The following is a 21,602-nucleotide window of genomic DNA, read 5'->3' as shown; positions in this document are numbered from 1 at the left end:
CTTTTTATCCCTTTCCTCCAAGTGGCACTATGGGTGACACAGAGAATTTCTACTCTCCAATTTGGGACTCGGACTCTGAATGTGGTTTCCAGGACTCTCTTTCCTCTTCTGATATGTGGGTGCCAATCCAAATTCAGTTCAACAAATACTTACTAAGCTCTGCTAGGCATTGGCTCCTGTGATAGGGCACTGTGAGTGAAAAACAAATAAGACAAAGCTTCTTCCCTGGAGGGAGATGACCCCCAAAACGTGATTTAAGTCCTCGATTTCCTCTCTCTAGGTTGACCAAGGCAGAACTCTCTTCTCCACCTTAACCAAGCACCTCTGCTGCCCTCCGGGTTTTTTCTGTTTCTGGTATTTGTCCTTCCTGTCTCTAGCTTCTCAGTCTCCTCTCAAGGTCCCAATCATCTCTCTACATCAGCTTTTCTTTTTTTCTTTGTCTGTCTTATACCCTCAATCCCTTGGTCTCTTGTGTCCACTCAGGGCCTGGGTTTTCAGACTGCACAGGGCTTTTATCATGTGGACTGTCTCCTTTGCTGTTTCATCTGTTTACTTCATTTTTGTTGCTCTCAAAAACCAAAACAAAGTAAAACACAAAATAGATGCATTATAAAATAATATTTATTGTGTCCTGCTGAAATGGAGCTTGTAGTCTCATTTCTTAGGCACTTACAAGGTAAAATTTATGAACCATACTTTATTAATGGACATTTACAGATGCCTGAAATAAACGGTGACTTGTAGAGGGGATAATATATCTTATTGCACACATGACACCTAGCTTCTAGAATACGGTTAGTGGCATTTGCCACTAGTGAGCATAATTTCCATGTTCAAATGAATAATGAACTAATCAAAAAACTTTTTTTTGAGGAACTGAGGCACTCAGACACAAAACACAAAATTAGGCACTCAGACAAAAAACAACTTATTAGCCAGTTGGAGAGAGAGCTGAGAAATACCATATCTATATAATTATCAGAGAATGTGATAAAAAGCTACTACTCTGTACTTGTGTGCCAAATGCTGTAAAAGTATAAATAGAGGGCTATATATTTCGCTTTGAACGGGAGGTTTTAGAAGGCCGCACAAGAGGGATATTCAGTCTGATGCTTGATGTAGACAGAAGGAAGAGAAGGGCATCCCAGACAACATGGGCAAAGGCATGGGAGGATTTGGTGGGTGTGTGGGCCCATGATAATTCTGTGTGGCTGGAGCCTAGGGAGCAGGCAGGAGACAGCCTGGAAGGTCTGATGGGTCAGATTGCTAAGGAGTGTGGTTCCCCAGGAAAAACATTTTAGTGTGGAAGTGAAGTGATAAGATCCTCATTTTAGAAAGATTGCTCTTTATGTAATAGCAACCCAGGTAACACGTGATAAAGCAATGATCTGAGGGAGTGAGCAGGTAGAGGGAAGGTGTGTTAGAGAATTAGGCCGATTAAGGGCACATGCCTGAGAGAAGCCATATAGAGAAGTTGGAATTGACAGGACCTATTCTCTGACTAGATGTAGAGGGGATCTGGGGTGACAGGGAGAATGAAGGAGCCAAGGATGAAAAAGTTTTCTGCCTTGGGTAGCTGCTGATTGGTGAAGCAGTGAAGAATAGCAGTTCCGCACCCAGCCCCTGGAGTTGAATCCTGGCTTTTCTATTTACTAGGATGAGCTACTGTGATTCAGCCTTAAAGACTTCACCTTTCTGTGACCCAGTTTCCTACTTTGTAAAAGAGAGCATGGTTGTATCTTCTTCAGAAGGCAGATGAGATTTAATGTTTCTTATGGACTTTAAATGAGTAAATGTAAAACAGGACAGGGAATAGTACATAGTAGGCACTGGATAAATGTTAATTATTTTGATTATGGTGGATCATTAGCATAGGAAAAACATGAGGAAAGCAAGTTGGGAGGTCAGAAACAGACCTGTGAGTTCGATTTTGGACACACTAAACTTGAGGTGACTTCTGACGTCTATGCAGAGATGACCCATAAACTATTGGAAATACAAGTTGTAAATGAAAGAGTTGAGATTATGAGCATTTAAAAATTCTCTGATGAATAATCTATGTAATTATTTGCCTACAATAAGACCTTATAAGAATAATATTTCTCATTTGCAAAGATTTGGCCATTTTCCAGGCTCAGAATTGATCCATCCCAAACCCAGAGACTTGTACAGGGCTGTTGAGAACTGTCTGGGCAATCAGCCAGCAACAGTTAATAATTATCATCCATTCCTTTATGAATTCCCAAAGTCTGCAAGTCTCTAGAGAATGTGTCAGTCATTACTTTCCTCCCTCAAGTCAGAATTCAGGACTTTTTTAATGGTCCTTTGTCAAAATGTATTAACACTTTCATATGTTTTGAAAAATTACTGGATCCCTCACACTTGGATGGGGGCTTATTTAAGTCTAAACATGCACAGTTGTTTTTTTTAACCACTAAATTGTTCAGCACAATTCCCCAAATTCTTATCTCTTCTTTTGTTTCTGTTATTTTTGTGATTTTTAGTAGTGGAAATTTACAGTTTCTCTCATTTTATATTAACTCATCAGAATGTTTATGACCTGAAAGCCCTGCCTGTCCAAAATGAATATAGAGAGCTCTATCTAACCTTCTTTAATTAAATGGGCATTTTCAACAGAAAAGTTGAGTGGTTATCCAGATAGCAATGGAATTAATATATTAATATATTTACTTTGAGCTGCTTTTAGGACCTTAAAATATTAGTATATGCAAATATTCATCCAGTAGATATTTGTGGTCCACCTATTATGTGTCAAGCAAAGTGCCAGGTGTGTGTACACCTAAGGCCAAGTGCCAGGTAGGGGGAATCCACAGGAGGTAAAAAGGGGCCACATGGCAGAGTACAAGTGCATGGCCCTTGGTGACAAGAAGTCTTGAGTTCAAATACTGTCTTCCCAGCTTTCCAGCTTTGCCAAGGTATTCATATGTCAGCCTTAGTGTTAACTGGAAGAATTAATTTCTACTTTACAAGGCTGTCGTGAGTATTGACAACAATGTATGAAGCATCTAGTTTAGCAGTTGGTATATAAAATAAGCCCTCAATGATTCTTGCAGGCTCCCTATCTTCAAGGAGCTCTCCATTATTATTTATTATTATTATTATTATTATTATTTAGGTATATCCCCTGTTCTCTCAGTCTAACTGGGGAGGCAGATATAGCATCAGGTAAGTAGACTGTGGTATAATAACGGAGGGAACAAACATTGCTTATAACAAAATATATCTGAATAAGGAGGGATGAGAGTTAAAAGTTTGATATACAACATTAATTTTGCATAATACTAGCAGCATTTCTGTTGTAAGAAGCTTATTTCATGAATTTAGATTAGCATCTTCTGAAGATTTCAGGCCTAGAAGAACAGCTTATAAAAAATTTCCCGAACTTTGCCATGCACAGGCACATTCCTGTATGAGCAACACCTCATTTCATCCCCACATCAACCTTAAAAGGCAGGCACTATTATTATCCCCATTTTATAGATGGACAACCTGAGGTACAGCGAGGTTAAAGTAACTTGCCTAAGGTCACATGACTAAGAAACCAGGATGCAGACCCAGACACTCTACTATCAGAGCCCACATTTATGACCACTCATTATACTTCCTCTTATTGTCTTTGTTCTTCAAACTTTTTTTTTTTTTTGAGACGGAGTCTCACTCTCTCGCCCAGGCTGGAGTGCAGTGGCGTGATCTCGGCTCACTGCAACCTCCACCTCCCAGGTTCAAGTGATTCTGTTGCCTCAGCTTCCTGAGTAGCTGGGACTACAGGCACGTGCCACCATGCCCGGCTAATTTTTTTGTATTTTTAGTAGAGACGCGGTTTCACAACGTTGGCCAGGCTGGTCTCGAACTCCTTGTGATCCACCCGCCTTGGCCTCCCAAAATTCTAGGATGACAGGCATGAGCCACTGCGCCTGGCCTTCAAGCTTCATTTTACAATCAGTAGAGACTGTCACTAATTATTGAGAAATTTTATACAAATCAAGGGAAATTCAGAGAAAAGTCAAACAGAAGAAAAATAATGAGTCTGGAAGAAAATATAGCCCAGCCATTCCTTCTCTCCAGGCAGGACCTAAGAAGTGCTCTCTGTGGACACAGCCCAAACCGGACAGGCTCCTTCCTGCCTGTGACTGGTTTCCAAGCTGGCCCAACCAGGCTATTCCCTCGTAGCCTGTGTAGTTTACAGTGTTCTACAGATTTTTTAAATCATATTTTAAACAAGCTTCACTTTCTTCTTCTAAGAATCATGAGCTGCAACATTCCTCATTTTCTCAGTTGAGTCCCTCAGTAAAGCCCAAGGTGTCTGCAGGCAGAAGGACCGTCCTGACCTACTAGAACTTTCCACCAGAGGGCTCTGTCTCTGAGACTTCCATTTTGATGCACATTTTTAAAAACTGGCACCCTTTGGTCTGATACAAGATCCTGTTCCATGATGCTTTGATTTTATAGACCTCTTGGTCACAGTCTAGTTCATCTGGAAAGTTGTGGAGGGGAAAATAAGATCACATGCATTTTACAGAAGGAAAATCTAAGAACTAAGCCCTAGAGAGAAGGGTGAACAGATAACGTGTTCATGAGTCAGGAGATTCATAGGAGAGAAACTGAGAGGAGAGACAAGAGTAGGCTGTCCTGAGTCCAAAGGCCACATTCAGAATTCCTGGGCTCTGGCTTCATCCCAGGTTTGCTCTTCTGGAAGACCTAACAGATCTAACCTGCTTCTGATTTTTATTTTTGACAATATGCATAGGGGCATTAGGACACTAGTAATTTTACTTGAGTGAACATATTAGGAAGAGGAAGAGGGCAAGTTAGAGAATAAAGATGTTTGGGAATGAGTCTTCAATGCATCCACAGAGTGAGGAGTGGTTTTATTTTAGGATAAACGCAGCCTGTTCAGTGTCACTTTGGAATTCCTCCATCCTTTATGACCAAGCCTCTTTCCTCCTTCCTGCACGTCTCTTCTTGGGGTGCTGCCTTTCACCTCCTTACAACTGGTTAGGTGCTTCAGCTGACCTCTTAGTTGGTCTGCCTAACTCTGAAAGTCTTCTCCCTCCAAAGTGCCTTTACACTAGGAACAGCCTCTGATGTATGCATCCTGATATTATTTAATTTTATTTTTATTTTTTGAGACATGGTCTCACTCTGTTGCCCAGGCTGGAGTACAGTGGCAGGATCTCAGCTCACTGCAACCTCCACCTCCCAGGTTCAAGCGATTCTCCCACCTCAGCCTCCCAAGTAGCTGGGATTACAGGTGTGCACCACCACACCCAGCTAATTTTTTTGTATTTTAAGTACAGATGGGGTTTCGCCATGCTGGCCAGGCTCCTCTCAAATTCCTGACCTCAAGTGATCCGCCCACCTTGGCCTCCCAAAGTGCTGGGATTACAGGTGTGAGCCACTGTGCCCAGCTGCATCCTGATATTTAATGCTTGTCAGAATTTGATTGCACCATGCTTATTGGCTTCTATCTTTTTTTTTTTTTCCGAGATGGAGTCTCACTCTGTCTCTCCCAGGCTGGAGTGCAGTGGTGTGATCTCAGCTCGCTGCAACCTCCACTTCCTGGGTTCAAGCGATTCTCCTGTCTCAGCCTCCAGAGTAGCTGGGACTACAGATGTGTGCCACCACACCTGGCTAATTTTGTATTTTTAGTAGAGATGGGGTTTCACCATGTTGGCCAGACTAATCTCAAACTCCTGACCTCAGGTGATCTGCCTGCCTTGGCCTCCCAAAGTGTTGGGATTACAGGCGTGAGCCACCACCCCAGCCGGCTTCTGTTTATCTGTAATTCCCACATGTACAATGTAGTGAGGAAAACAAATAATTAGTTATGCTGTAAGGCTGAATGAGATGAGTTTTAGTGATAGAAGGACCAAAGAGGAAAAAACAGCAGTGTGAAAAGATCCCTGATTAATTTTGACTCCTGATACCAGGGAAAGCTTTACAGAAGAGGTACCTTTTGAGGTGGGCATTGAAGGACATGTAAATGGACCTGGGGTGAGGGCACACATCTGGCTGGGACACTCTGCCACACATAGGCAAGGGACTGTGAGCATGCATGGTGCATCTGGAGAGGTGCTCTGAATACACCCCACTGATCCAGGCCCCTGCTCATTTTTCATGCTTCTCTCACTTGGAGGCCCTCTGTCTTCCTCATTCTCTATCCAAATTTCATCCATCCTTCAAGGCCCAGCTTCAGCCCTGCCCCCTCATAAGGTATTTTTTTTGACTGTTCATGCTATTACATGCAGCTGCAGTTCAGCGTTAACTGTAGTATCTGTGCTGGAATTGTCTCCTGAGCTACACAAGGGCAGACATTATGCACATCTTCTACTTTGGGGCCTTGCAGCTCCTAACATAGTGCTAATGGTAGTTGGTGCTAGATGAGTCTATGGATTCATTTACTGGGACTGATGTCTTTATCTGCCTAATTGCAGCCCGTTGCTGTCCAGCCTAGGACTATTCGTTGGGATTTAGGAGTTAGCCGATTATATTTGCTAACACATAAGGGAAACACTTCCTTAAATGATCATATGAATGTCTTGCTCAGTTGTGAATGATTCTTCCTCATTGCGGAGAGTTAATGCCTGTGTAAGCTGGCTGGTGTTCTGTTTGTGGGGCATGCCAGGGTGGGGGCACTCTGCCTCAGCTTAAACTCTAGTTCTCTGAGCCTTTGGAACTGGAATGAACCCAGTTTCATCATCTGCACCATCATCTCCCAAGTTCCTTCTGGAGAATGACTCTGCTTCTTGCAAGGTCTTCTATTTTGATGGTTGGATTATACCCAGTTCCCCAGAAGTGTGAGAAATATAAGCTGGTCAGTTCCTTTTGGAGAGTGGGAATACTGGGCATGGCTGCTTCTTCTGCTGAGGCTGCTTGGAGTGATACAGAAGGAAATCTTGGCCAGAAAGAAAATCCTATAAGGCTTCTGAAGTAGCACTCCAAGAAAAGTGTCCCAGCAGTCTCTAGACCCTGCAGAAAGAACATTTTCCAACACTCCATTTGGAGAGTGTGTCTACATGGCTGAGAGCCACAACTCTGACAGAGACCCACACAGCACTGTCACCTGTGTTTGGACTTACTAAGCCTGTTGTGCCCTGCACAAAGATTCCCAGACAAATGGATGAGTGTGCTTATATGCAGCCCACATTCTGCTCTCCAAGCCATGCACTCAGGGGAAGGGCTGCATCTGCCTCAAGCGAAGGGTACGTTTTCCTAATTTGCTCAAGATGCGTGGTGAAGGCCACGCACCAGGGATCTGCACACATACTGACTGTGAGCAGAGCATCTTGGCTGGTGTGCCATGGCCTATTACAGGTGTGCAAAATATTGATCCCCTTCTCCCACAGTTACTGGGCAGGGTTGTTACCTCCAGTCACAAGAGGCCTCTAGTCATATGCAGCTTCCAGAAGTGAGCAATCTTGATTGTTTATCCCAGTGTGCCATAAAAATATTATTTTCTACATGTGCTATGATGGGAAGAAGTTTGGGAAAACTATACTAGGTAACCTGCTTTGTCATTCATTCAGAAAGGAGTCATTTCAGGAAGGGTATGCATCCATTTGTCCATTTAGGCACAAGCTATGCCCAGCAGAAGGTTTCCTGCTTTGCTTACAGGCTGAGATGTGGCAGTTTGCAATCTCCCAGTAAGAGCTGGGCAGAGAAGATCTGGATCCAGGGAACCTGCCAGTATTGGTGGTTGTAACTCAGTTTCCAGAGGGAGAATTCAGCCCAGCAGCCTAGATCACAATTTCATAGCTTGAAGTCCCAGGAGGTTTACTGTCCTGTGTGCTGGCCTTCCCCATCTGTGCAGGAGAGAAGCGTGAGAAAATGTTAACTGAGAGGTGCTGCTGGGGAACTCCAGTCCTGCAAGTTCCCAGAGGAGTTAAGCAAATGGCACGGGGGGATGCCTTAGATTTGCCTCATGCTGGGGAAATCTGGGGTAGCAGGGCCTTGTTCTTTGCTGAGTCCCTCATGTCTGCCCCAGCTACTCCACATTTGGGAGGCCCTGAGCAATTAACTTCTTAGCCCAGAAAAGAGCGATGGGAGGGAATGGGGGCGGGGGGCACATTTGGAATGGATTTTGTTTATAGGCTTGAGGCAACATTCAGGTTCAAGCTACCTGCATTCCTTGTTCCTAGTTGACCCCTAGTTTTTTTGTATCCCAATAACTCCACTTTCACCCATACATAGTGGGGACTCACTGCCAGCATCTCCTGTGCTCTAGGCATTTAGAGGGCTGCAAACAATCTTCCCATTGGTTTGAGGAGTCTTAGGTTTTCAATTAAATACTGACCCAATAATTGTTATCTAACTTGTCTTTAAGGATTTATCTTGAGATGTCACAATCCAGGATTCCATGATTAATCCCTCAAATTTTTATCTCCTTCTAAGTTAAGTTACTCTTGTTCCTCCAACTCTCCTTGAGATCCCGGCACAAATATGCTGGGCACCCTGACCCTCACTTCTTGCCTGTCCTCCTTTTCTTCTCCTCTTCTTTCCTCATTCCTCCCCTTCTTTTTCTTTCCCTCCTTCCCTCTCCTGATCACTAAGAAAGTAAATGTCCCTCTATCTGGTTGTCCAGTCCATTTGGCTTATCTTTTCAAGCAAACTTCCCTGTGCTTCAAGTCCTCCTTAAAAGGAAGTAGCACTGCCCTGCTCATCGAGCTCATAGATGTGCTCCCTGTTGCCTTATAGGATCACTCTCAACTCGTACTCAGTTTAGCTTCCTGCTTGGTAACTCAGCTATTAAACAGGAATACTTAGAAAACATGATTCTTTAAGCAACCCTAAAGCTGTCCTGACTGTAGCAGCAGTGAGGACCTTCAGATAGTGACAATCCCTCCTTAGATCCCCAAAAGTTAAAGTCCTGTCAGAGGGCTTTGCATATGACAGAGAAGGACATAAGGCACAGGCATAAGGCACAAGGCACTTGACACTACAAATGGTTGTGTAGGCTGCGTGTAGTAAAAGAGCAGCTGAGGGAGCAAATGAACTGAAATTCAGCTTCTGCTCCATTGCACCCATCTGGGCATCTGGCATGGGCCTGTGTTTGCTCAGAGGGAAGCACCTGTTTTCTCATTTTCACACTGTGAGCTAGCAGTGACCCCAGGTATTATACGGGATGGAGTTCCCATACCGTAGTTCAGAGGCATAGGGACTTCTGCATTTGAAGGGTGGGATCAGCATCCCAAGTGGGATAACTCGTGGATGGCCATTGACCTAGGGAGTGGGGCTTTGTGCATGGGTGGAAGTACATACAGACCAAAAACCTAGGCAGTGGGTCCTGAGAACTACAAGGAGTCCCAGAGGAACCAGCTAGCCCCTGGTTGGATGCACTGGGTACACCAGAATGGCTGGAAGAGATAGGAAAGCAAGGATAAAAAGCCAGAAAGGGGTTACCTTATCAGCAAACTGCACTTCGGAATAAACTGTGTTCACCAGCTCTTCCTTGGAGGGAAACGCCTGTAAAACACACATCTTCCCCTCAGTGAGGGAGCCCAGGCCCAATCTTACAAGTCCCCTTTCCTAATTCTGCCTCTACCCACCATCCTTCCCTGGTCCCACATTTACTAGGTGGCCTCCCCTTTGGCCTCAGTTCTGGCTCCATCCAACTCTGGAGAGGCTTAGGATCAGGAAGGGATAAGGTGGGGGTGAATGGGTAGCAGTTGGGCAGGGTCTCGGGGGTGAAAAACCTCAGGGGCCAAGAGGAGGGATCCCATGGTTCAGGATGAGTCCTGCTCAGTCAGGATTTTAGCTTTCCATGGGTTCTATGGATCCAGCTGCCCTATCAGTCCAAGCACAGTGCTAGACTGACCAGGCAGACCTCAGTCTCCCCCTTGATTCCTTGCAGACTTTAAGGAGGCAGGCTGGTGGGGACACAGAAGAGGGTGATCCAGGGTGGAGGGGAGGGAGGGGCAGGCAGGTAAAGGGCAGATGGGAGGAGGGGTGTGGAACAGTGACTCTGAGTCTGAGGAAAGCAAGCCGCTGCTGCTAGACCAGGAGGGGCATTCAAGGGAACTTGTCTGTCAGTTCTGTTGCCTCGGAGCCCCCTTAGCAACCTGTTCACCACGTTGGTAGTCACATAGCAGCCCTCACCTCACTCCAGTAGCTCCTCTGTTGTGTGGCCCCTCTAGGGGGCGCCTTGCTCCTAGTCATGGCTCATCTAACCTGGAGCCGGGCCCACTGTGGGACACTCAGGGCCTCAGCCCATGGAGGCTGCCATGGGGTGACAATGGGTCACGTTCCTGTCCTCATAGAAAGATCCGTGGCATCACTTCCCTGACATGGTATTTCCTGGTTGGAACCTCTGGACTCTTGGCCGTGGCTGCTTTCTAGACAACAACAAGCAGAGGCAATGGCTGCCCATGACTCCCTGTCATGGAGATGGTGGCACAGGGGTGTCCATGAATTGCATCAGCTCACCTTGGACTGCGGGATTTCATCATAGATTCTGGACTCTGCTGGCTGGGTGTTCCTTGAAGCCATGATATATGTGTATATGGTTTTCTTTGAGGCAGCATCTGTCTCACAAATAAATATAGACCCACAGTCTGTGAAAGGTGGTTTTTTTTAGCAATGATCTATTCCAATGTTCTCTTTTTAAGATGAAGAAAGGAAGCCGCCAGGGGTTAAATGGCTGCCATCCTTTGAAATGGATGCTTGGATCCTCAGAATGTCTCAGGAGTCACTTGGCTGAGGCCTCACCCACAGGTCAGTGGGAATTCTCTTCTACTCTAGAGTCCAGATTAGGCCAAAGACAATTTCCCCAACCCCTCCCTGTGTGGCCAGTCAAATGTAGCTCCCTTCATGTTTCTGACACTTACCACTGACTGTCTTGCATGGCTAGTTGACTTTCCATGTCACGGTCTTAGTTTTTTAACTTGATTGATTCTTTCTAGTTATATACTGTTTTACATTCTTTTGGTGCAGACCTTGCTGGAACCGTCTCAATGTTAAGCCCATAGTAGATGTTTCATGAACATTTACTGCTTGTTTGATTGATTCACAGTGTGTTTTTGTTTGTTTTTGAGACAAGTTCTCACTCTGTCACCCACGTTGGAGTGCAGTGGTGCACCACCTCATGGCTCACTGCAACCTCTATCTTCTGGACTCAAGTGATCCTCCCACCTCAGCCTTCTGTGTAGCTGGGACCACAGGTATGTGCCACCACATCCAGCAAATTTTTTGTATTTTTGGTAGAGACAGGGTTTCACCATGTTGCCCAGGTTGGTCTCGAACTCCTGAGCTCAGCCGATCCACATGCCTTGATCTCCCAAAGCGCTGGGATTACAGGCATGAGCCACAGCACCCTGCCAGTTCACACAGTTAATAAACATTTATTAAGCTCCTTCTATGTGCCAGGCTCTGTGTGAGGCCCCAGAGAAGAAAAGACAGTAGATAAGTCTTTCCTTTTAAGAATGTATAGGCTAGAAGAGACATTCACGTCAGTGTACTCCTTTGCTTTGGTACTAACACAGAACATTTTAGGGTCAAGGTGAAAAAAGAAGGCCAGAATTTTGGGCCTTCATAATCCAGGGCACCAACATACCTACAAATAACAGGTCTGAGCTGAGCAGTATTACAGGGCTCCAACATTCAGAGTTTAGTCCTATCACTTATTTGGTGAGTATGAGACAAACTGAGTGCTCTCTCTTGTCTCATTTATAGATGCAAAGAATAGCCCTTTCTCTTCCCAAGAGTCAGTGAGGGATTGAAGACAATATCTCTTTGAGGGACCTTGCAGATCACCTGTGGTTCAAGCAGGCTGTGCCTTCTCCCCATTGTGAGGCCATTTGAGTATGGCACACGTCACAAATCCCCTTCCCCCTAGAATGCCTCCTCCGTACCATGCCCCAGGCCAATCAGTTATCAGTATACTAGCTAACATTTATCAAGTACTTACTATGTACTGGGAATTGGGCCAAGTATTTTGTATTTCTAATTCCATTTAATCTACTTAATAAGTATATACAGCACACCTTATTACTGTGAATATTTTACAACTGAGAAAATGGAAGCTTACAATGATAAAAAAAACTGGTAGCTGATAAATGGTCAAGCTGGGACTTTCATGCCTAGACTGACTGCAAATCACATGCTTAGTCTTAACCACTCTGTTGGGAACTCCCCATCCCTCCCAATTATTATTCAAGGAACTTTGTGGCTGAGAACTTACAAGGGTTTTTAGTGAAGGTGTTCAAGCAGGAACCTGAGGAATCAGACCCAAAGGAGAGTCAGGAACATGGAAGCAGAAGTTCCATGTTTTTTATTGTGATTGGTGGGAAAAGGAAGTTCTTGGGTGGACATGGGATGTGGGTGAATCGGAGGGTATAATGATTCCTTGAGGGTCTAAGATCAGGTTTTCTGAATGGAGAATGGCACAACTACAGAATGATCCAGAGGGATTCAGAGGGACCTAGTGACAACCATGGAGTACAGGATTAGTATATGTTTCTCAATGACTCTCCAATAGTCATAATCAAAATACAATGAAATTGGAAGTGACCCTGGAGATCCTCTAGTCCAAACATTTCACATGTGAGGGCCCTGAGCTGGAGAGGTGAACACACTCGTACAGTGAAGCACAGCTTGTTCATGTACGTACTAAGCTCGAACCCATGTTCTGGGCCCACCAGCTACTGGTGATCTCAGGAATGGATTCTGAAGACCATTCAGGGTAATGTCATACCATCCTCAGAGCCATCATTCTGGGAGGTGGTGGGGTGGAGATTGGAAAAAGGCAGATTCCCTGGAACAATGGACCTTTCAGCTAAACCTTGGATAAATGGCTTCAGTCCCAGGAGGAGAGAAGGTGAGTTTCCACATTTTACCTTCTGGGAAAATCCTACCTTGTCTTCTCTTGAACAAACGGAACAAAAACACTGAAGACAGAATGAGAACAAGCAGAAAGAGCATAGCCAGCACGCTCAGCAACCCGGTGCGGTGAGTACGGAAGCCCATTGCGATGTCTGGAAATAGAAGATGCAGTGAGTCTTGATTCTCAGGAAATAGGCCCAAGAGGCTGGGCAGGTTTGCCCACAGTCAGGGGCATTATGAAAATTGGGTGCCCTCCGAAGGAGTGCCAAAGCTCCTAGGGAAACTAAACTTTCTGCTATTAAAAGCCAGGAAGAGAAATTGAATCAGAGAGTTGATCAGGGGCTGCCACAGAACACCCAGAAATGTCTAGCATCTCTCAGAAGGCTTTGGCCTCTTTCCCAGTAGGCTTCTTGGGAGGTGATGCCCTCAGTGACCAGGCCAAAGATAAAGGAAGCACATCTCCCTAGAGAATGTGGCCCACATTCAGACCTTGCAGCTCCTCAGAGTGATCTCTGAGACTCACCAGGAGAGATGGGCAGAGCTGGTTACCTGCGCAGAGCTGCCGGGCAGAGATGGAGTCAGAATTGTTGCTGACAGGGTTCTGGGCTGTACACGTGTAAGTCAGCTCTTGGTCCTCAGGAGTCTGGAAGATTTGAAGGACGTTACCCTCTTCTCCCAGGGGACTCCAGTTGTATGTCACATTCTTTTCTTCTTTCTCTACAGAGCATGTCAGTGTGACATTACAGGTGCTGTTCACAGATGCCATTAAACTCTGTGTAATTTTTGGTTTCCCAAGCCGACCTGTGGAGGCAAACACATGAGCCAATAGTGAGCTGGAGCTGGCTTGTACTAGTTTGTGGGAGCCAATTGTTAAATTCTCAGAAATTTGCAAGCCATCATTAAAAATTAAATCGTAAAAACATAATTAAATAAATTATGTTAAAAATAAAGATAATAAATACTCAAAACTCATCACTTTCTAATCCTTTTTTTTGACATTTTCCTGCTGTCTATGCTCTTGAGGTTATCTACATCTATTGTATCTGTCCTTTGTTAATGGAGTATCTGTCTTTCTAATTCTGCATGTCTTAAAATCAGCCATGGTAGGAGTATTTACCCCACAGAAATTTGCAATTGCTATAAGCTAGGACTCGATTTACTGTTTTGATGATTGTTGCTCTAGACTTAAGATAGCAATGGAGGAATGCAGATGAAACTTAAAATTGTATAATATCTGTAGCCATTACATTGTGAATAGCACAAAAATAGGAAGTATTCTGGTATTTGGAAACCATTATCCAATTCAGCAAAGAAGTCGCTCATGTCATTGATAAACAAACGAAACTCCAATATATATGTCTTTGTTGAATCACTTTTTTCTTATTATTTAACTGAAATGAAAATATCAACCAATGTTCGTGTTGGAACTATATTCATACATCAATTACAACTATAAGCTGATTAGGGATATAAATGCTTAGCAAAAATCAATGAAAGCATTCTGTGAGAATAATTGGAATTTATCCTCTAGTGCTCTCTCAGCAAAATAAATTCCATATAGAATTTACAATAAAGACTATTATATATTTATTATCATTAATGAAACTGTGTGCTACACATCCTTCAAGTCAATAAAATTTGTACTAAACATAAATTTTATATATATATATATGAATACACACACCCAATTAAGAGCTAATTGAACATTTATCAGCACACAACTACATGAAATAATCTTTTTTTTTTTTTTTTTTTTGAGACGGAATCTCGCTCTGTCACCCAGGCTGGAGTGCAGTGGCATGATCTCGGCTCACTGCAAGCTCCGCCTCCTGGGTTCAAGCCATTCTCCTGCCTCAGCCTCCCGAGGAGTAGCTGGGACTACAGGTGCCCACCACCACGCCTGACTAATTTTGTTTTTGTATTTTTAGTAGAGATGGGGTTTCATCGTGTTAGCTAGGATGGTCTCGATCTCCTGACCTCGTGATCCGCCCGCCTCGGCCTCCCAAAGTGCTGGGATGACAGGTGTGAGCCACCGCACCCAGCCGAAATAATCTTTAAAATTTTTTTTCATTCTGTTTTCTGGTGTATGTATATTTTCTTTATTTTTTAAAAACTATCCACGGTGGAAAGCTACAATTTCTTTAAAAGTTCATTAAAATGTTTTTACTTAAGCAATCAAAAAGTAAACTATAAAAGTTGAAGGCTAGTAAAGGGTTACTAAAGAACAATAATAATTCAAGTGATAGCTAGGACTGGAGCTGGCATGGGGAAATGTTAAGGTCTTTTCTTTTACCAGGAATAAGAAAATGACCACATTTGGAGTTAATTTCAGCGCCCTCTCAGCAAAGTTGCTGTGGTGGGGTTTGTTTCTTCCACTGTAGCTATGTGAGGAAGGGAATAGAGGAGTCAGAAGGAACTGGTGCACAACTTTCTAATTAATGTGGAGTCTAGAAAGGCAATAAATTTAGAAGTGTAGACACAAGATATAAGAACCATTATCTTGCGTTTGTGAGGGAACTCAACATGAACAGTAAGAAGCTGTAAAAATGTTTGATTCCAAGCTAGCCAGAAATTCTGGTCCTAACAATCTTTTAGAGGGATCTATTCCATATTAGAATTAGTGAAGACTTGGAATAAACCCAAAACAAGTTTGGGGTACAGACCTGGATTAACTATAATAGTGACTGATACGATATCAATTAGTAGAAAGTGAACAAAATTTTGTGTGTGTGTGTGTGTGTGTGTTTCTTTAGAAATTTGATTTACAAAAATGCCTAGGGAGTGCTTGGTGTTTACCAATTTTTTAGGGTAGGTGTTGAGGTAGGGGACAGTGGTAAAGAAGAGGATCCTATCTCACTTTTCTCAGCAGGAACAGAGGTGTTACCTGCACAAAGATGCTGGGAAGAGAAAGTCAGAGTCATGGCTGACAGATCTTCATCCTCCCAAGCCAAGATTGTGGAAGCCACTGGAGACCTGGTTCAGAATCCAGGCTCTACTGCTCTCTAGCTATGGAATAATGGAGAAGGTATACAGATTCATGGAGCTTCAGCTCCCTTATTTATAACATGAGGGTAAAAATTTTTCCCTAAATACAATTGTTGTGAGGATTAAATGAGATTTTGAAGATACAGATTACTCTAATTACCTATTTACTTATCTATCATCTATCTGTCTGTCTATGCTGGTATGCACATTAATTATCTATGGAAGAAGACACAGAGTAAGCTGGCTACAGCCACTGCCTCTGAGAAGAGAGAGTTCCATCTCATCGTATTATCTTTTGCTCTTTTTGTGCATACAGTGCTTAAATATGTATAGTCTACATATTTTTAAAATAGATACTAGAATGCCAAACACATAAATGGTGTTCAATAAATGTTAGTTTCCTTCTCTTTATTTTCCCAGCTAACTACCCATAAGGTACAGATTTTATTGTATATACAGTACAGCTTTCTCTAAGATATTACTGTACTGTGTCCTAATTGCACTGGTAGAAGACTTTCTGAAGATTGGGTAGGCAAAATTAAACATATAAAGGGATAAAAATAAATATATTAAAATTGAATACGATCTTTATTTTCTCAGCTAAAGTTCTTGAATGAGTTAAATATTTTCTAAAGGGTTGACATTTGGGTACGGCTCTTTGACTACATCATTCAAGCCTAGTTCAGAGCCTTCTTCATCTAGGAAGTCCTTCATAATGAGATTTTTTTTAAGGGATAAGGATTAAAAAATTAATGATTACTAGTTATTGAGCATTTACTTTAAGGCAGGCACTATACTAGGAGCTCAACTACCATTATCTCATTTAATACCATCAATTACGATCTACATTCTATAAGTGAGGAAACTTCGACCAGAGAGGTTAAACAACTTGCCCAAGATCATGCAGCTGGCAAAGTATGCCTAATCCCAACATTAGTGTTCTTTCCACTATGCTGTCCATCGGTATAGAATCTGATTCAATCATCTTATATTAATCGAACATTCACAATTGCTAAGTGTAAGCACTGTGAAACCTGGAAATAATACTGTTCATTCATTCTTTTTCAACAAATACTTCTGGAGCATCCACTATGTACCTGATGATGTTGGCGCTGGGAATACAGTGATAAACAATATACAAAGTCCCTGCCTTTATGGAACTTGCATTTTAGTGGGTGACCTATATACCTGAATTGCATCTGTCACAACATGGATTACCCACATTTCTGTGTTTTTCTGCAATGAGGCAGATGAACAGTGAAATCTTTGAGAAATGGCCAAGGTGTTCTCTATGCTAGAAACTAGTGTTGCCCAAAAGAAATGTAATGTGAGTCACTTATGTAATTTTAAATTTTCTAATAATCACATTTCAAAAGTCAAAACAAGCACGTAATATTAATTTAAATTATGCATTATATTTAACCCAATATAACAAAAATTTCATTTCCCTAATATGAAAATTACTGGGGAGGGGGCGTCTGCCATCTCTGTGGTTCAGTAGCTTCAGCCATTCCAGCCTACCAGCTTTGGAGAGTTCAAATGATCTGGAGCAGGAAGGGTCCCCTACAACGCAGCACAGCTGCTTTGCCAGATCAGACTGCTGCTTTACTCTCACTGGGTGGGACCTCCCTGCAGGGGCTTCAGCCACTCTAGCCAGGGTTATACAGACAGAATTTTGAATTCTCCCTGGGACAGAGCTCCTATGGAGAGGGGCGGCCACCATCTCTGCCATTCAGTCAACTCAGCTGTTCCAGCCTGCTGGCTTTGGAGAGTCCAGAGAGTCTGGACAAGGAAGGGAGCCTCCAATGCAGCATACCTGCTCTATCAAAAAGCAGCCAGACTGATTCTTTTTGTGGGTCCCTGATCCTGTTCCTCCTGACAGGTTGAGACCTCCCAACAGAGGTCCCTAGCCACCTCCTACAGATGTATTCAGGCTGGCAACAGTTCAGTACACCCCTGGGATGGAGCTTCCAGAAAAAGGAGCAGGCTGCCATCTTTGCTGTTTTGCAGACTTCACTGGTGATACCTACAGGTACAGGAAAAACTGAGGCAATTAGGGTCTGGAGTGGACCCTCAGCAAACTGCAACAGCCCCACAGAAGAGTAGCCTGACTATTGAAAGAAAAACCAACAAACAGAAAACAACAGCATCAACAAAAAAGACCTCAGAAAAACCCCATTCGAAGGTCAGTGACCTCAAAGATAAAAAGTAGATAAGTCCACAAAGATAATAAAGAATTAATGCAAAAATGCTGAAAACTCAAAAAGCCAGGATGCCTCTTCTTCTCCAAATGACCACAATACATCTCCAGCAAAAGCAAAGAACTGGGCTGAGGCTGAGATGGCTGCATTGACATAAGTAGGCTTCAGAAGGTGGGTAATAACAAACTTTGCTGAGCTAAAGGAGCATGTTCTAACTCAATGCAAAGAAGCTAAGAATTATGATAAGAAAATACAGGAGCTGATAGCCAGAATAGCCAGTTTAGAGAGGAACATAACCGACCTGATGGAGCTGAAAACCACACACGAGATATTGATCACAAGTATCAACAGCAGAATAGACCAAGTGGAGGAAAGAATCATAGAACTTGAGGACTATCTTTCTGAAATAAGACAGGCAGACAAGAAAAAAGAAAAAAGAATGAAAAGGAATGAACGAAACCTCCAAGCCATATGGAGTTATGTAAAGAGACCAAACCTATTACCAATTGGGGTAGCTGAAAGAGATGGGGAGAATGGAACTAAGTTGGAAAACATATTTCAAGATATCATCCAGGAGAACTTCCCCAGCCTAGCAAGACAGGCCAACCTTCAGATTCAGGAAATGCAGAGAACACAAGTGAGATACTCCATGAGAAAATCAACCCCAGGACACGTAATCATCAGATTCTTCAAGGTCAAAATGAAAGAAAAAATGTTAAGGCAACCAGAGAGAAAGGCCAGGTCACCTATAAAGGGAAGCACATCAGACTAAAAGTGTACCTCTCAGTAGAAACTCTACAAGCCAGAAGAGATTGGGGGCCAATAGTCAACATTATTAAAGAAAACCATTTTCAACCCAGAATTTCATATCTGGCCAAACTAAGCTTCATAAGTGAAGAAGAAATAAAATCCTTTCCAAACAAGCAAATGCTGAAGGAATTTGCAACCACCAGGCCTGCCTTGCAAGAGCTCCTGAAGGAAGCACTAAATAAGGAAAGGGAAAATAGATACCAGCCACTACAAAAACACACTGAAGTATGCAGACCAGTGACACTATGAAGCAACTACATAAACAAGTCTGCAAAATAACCAGCTAGCATCATGATGACAGGATCAAATTCACACATAACAATACTAACCTTAAGTGTAAATGCGCTAAATGCCCCCAATTTAAAAAATCACAGAATGGCAAACTGGTATGCTGAGACCCATCTGTATGCTGTCTTCAAGAGACCCATCTCACATGCAAAGACACACATTGGCTCAAAATAAAGGGATAGGGAAAAATTTACAAAGCAAATGGAAAACAGAAAAAAGCAGGAGTTACAATCCTAGTTTCTGACAAAACAGACTTTAAAGCAACAAAGATAAAAAAAGACAAAGAAGGACATTACATGATGGTAAAGGGTTCAATTAAACAAGAAGAGCTAACTACCCTAAATATATATGCACACAATACAGGAGCACTCAAATCCATAAAGCAAGTTCTTAGAGATCTACAAAAGGACTTAGACTCTCACACAATAATAATGGGAGAGTTAAACACCCTACTTACCATATTAGACAGACCATTGAGGCAGAAAGTTTACAAAGATATTCAGAACCTAAACTCAGCTCTGGATCAAGTATACCTGTAGACCTCTACAGAACTCTCCACCCGAATTCCACAGAATATATATTCTTCTCAACACTGTATGCACTTACTTTAAAATTTATCACACAATAGGAAGTAAAACACTCCTCAGCAAATGTGAAAGACCTGAAATCATTCAGGGAAACAGTCTCTCAGATCATAGCACAATCAAATTAGAGCTCAAAATTAAGAAATTCACTCATAACCACACAATTACATGGAAATTGAACAATCTGTTCCTGAATGACTCTTGGGTAAACAATGAAATTAAGGCAGAAATCAAGTTCTTTGAAACTAATGAGAACAAAGAGACAATGTACCAGAATCTCTGCAAGGCAGGCTAAAGGATTGTTAAGAGGGAAACTTACAGCACTAAATGCCCACATCAAAAAGCTAGAAAGATCTCAAGTTAACAACCTAACATCGCAACTAAAAGAACTATAGAACCAAAAGGAAACAAACCCCAAAGCTAGCAGAAGATGAGAAATAACAAAGATCAGGGCTGAACTGAAGGAGACAGAGACACAAAAAACCCTTCAAAAAATCAACAAATCCAGAAGTTGGCTTTTTGAAAAAATAAAAAAAATAGATAGACTGCTAGCTAGACTAGTAAAGAAGAAAAGAGAGAAGAATCAAATAAATACAATAAAAAATGATAAAGGGGATATCACCACTGACCCCAAAGCAATACAAACAACCATCAGAGAATACTATAAATATCTCTATGTACATAAACTAGAAAATATAGAAGAAATGGATAAATTCCTGGACACTTACACACTCCCAAGACTGAGCCAGGAAGAAGTTGAATTTTTGAACAGACCAATAACAAGTTCTGAAATTGAGGCAGTAATAAATAGCCTACCAACCAAAAACAAAACAAAACAAAACAAAAGCCAGGACCAGACAGATTCACAGCTGAGTTCTACAAGTAGTACAAAGAAGAGCTGGCATCATTTCTACTAAAATTATTCCAAAAAATTGAAAAGGAGGAACTCCTCCTTAACTCATTCTGAGGCCATCATCATCCTGATACCAAAACCTGGTAGAGATAAAACCAAAAAAGGAAACTTCAGGCCAATATCCTTAATGAACATTGATGCAAAAGTCCTCAGTAAAATGCTGGCAAACCAAAACCAGCAGCACATCATAAAGCTTATCCACCACGACCAAGCTGGCTTCATCCCTAGGATGCAAGTTTGGTTCAACATATCCAAATCAGTAAGTGTGATTCGTCACATAAATAGTACTGAAGACAAAACCCGCAGATCATCTCAACTGAGGCAGAAGGGCCTTCAATAAAATTCTACATCCCTTCATGTTAAACACTCTCCATAACTTAGGTATTGAAGGAACATACCTCAAAATAATAAGACCCACATATGACAAACTCATGCCAATATCATACTGAATGGGCAAAAGCAGGAAGCATTCCCTGTGAAAACCAGCACAGGACAAGAATGCCCTCTTTCATCACTCCTATTCAACATAGTATTGGAAGTTCTGGCAAGAGCAATCAGGCAAGAGAAAGAAATAAAGGGTATTCGAATAGGGAGAGAGGAAGTCAAACTGTCTCCATTTGCAGATGACATGATCCTATATCTAGAAAACCCCATCATCTCAGGCCAATAGCTTCTTAAGCTGATAAACAACTTCAGCAATCCTCAAGGATACAAAATCAATGGGCAAATATCACTAATGTTCCTATACACCAACAGCAGGCAAGCAGAGAGCCAAATAATTAATGAACTCCCATTCACAATTGCTACAAAAAGATTAATATGCCTAGGAATACAGCTAACAAGGAAAGTGAAGGACCTCTTCAAGGGGAACTACAAACCACTGCTCAAAGAAATCAGAGAGGACACAAATAAGCGGAAAAACATTCCATGCTCATGGATAGGAAGAATCAATATCGTGAAAATGGCCATACTGCCCAAAGTAAT

The 21,602-nt window shown here is 42.5% G+C and overlaps 1 protein-coding gene across 2 annotated transcripts in view; it reads right to left on the bottom strand.

Moving 5' to 3' along the window:
• Positions 1-603: 603 nt before the first annotated feature.
• Positions 604-21,602, bottom strand: part of CD84 (CD84 molecule) — a 38,314-nt gene continuing 17,315 nt past the window's right edge. For both annotated transcript variants that reach the window (XM_031005010.3, XM_031005017.3), the window contains 5 exons: positions 13,387-13,638; positions 12,870-12,989; positions 10,444-10,541; positions 9,421-9,483; positions 604-7,823 (listed from right to left, as the gene is read on the bottom strand). In XM_031005010.3, coding sequence (XP_030860870.2) covers positions 7,758-7,823; positions 9,421-9,483; positions 10,444-10,541; positions 12,870-12,989; positions 13,387-13,638 — 599 coding nt within the window. In that variant the 3' untranslated portion in view covers positions 604-7,757. The remainder of the gene's footprint in view (positions 7,824-9,420; positions 9,484-10,443; positions 10,542-12,869; positions 12,990-13,386; positions 13,639-21,602) is intronic.

This window comes from Gorilla gorilla, chromosome 1 (assembly GCF_029281585.2).
Source record: "Gorilla gorilla gorilla isolate KB3781 chromosome 1, NHGRI_mGorGor1-v2.1_pri, whole genome shotgun sequence".
In the NCBI taxonomy this organism is placed as follows: Eukaryota; Metazoa; Chordata; class Mammalia; order Primates; family Hominidae; genus Gorilla; species Gorilla gorilla.
The sequence above is the reverse complement of the archived record's forward strand: the minus strand, read 5'-3'. Positions and strand labels throughout refer to the sequence as shown.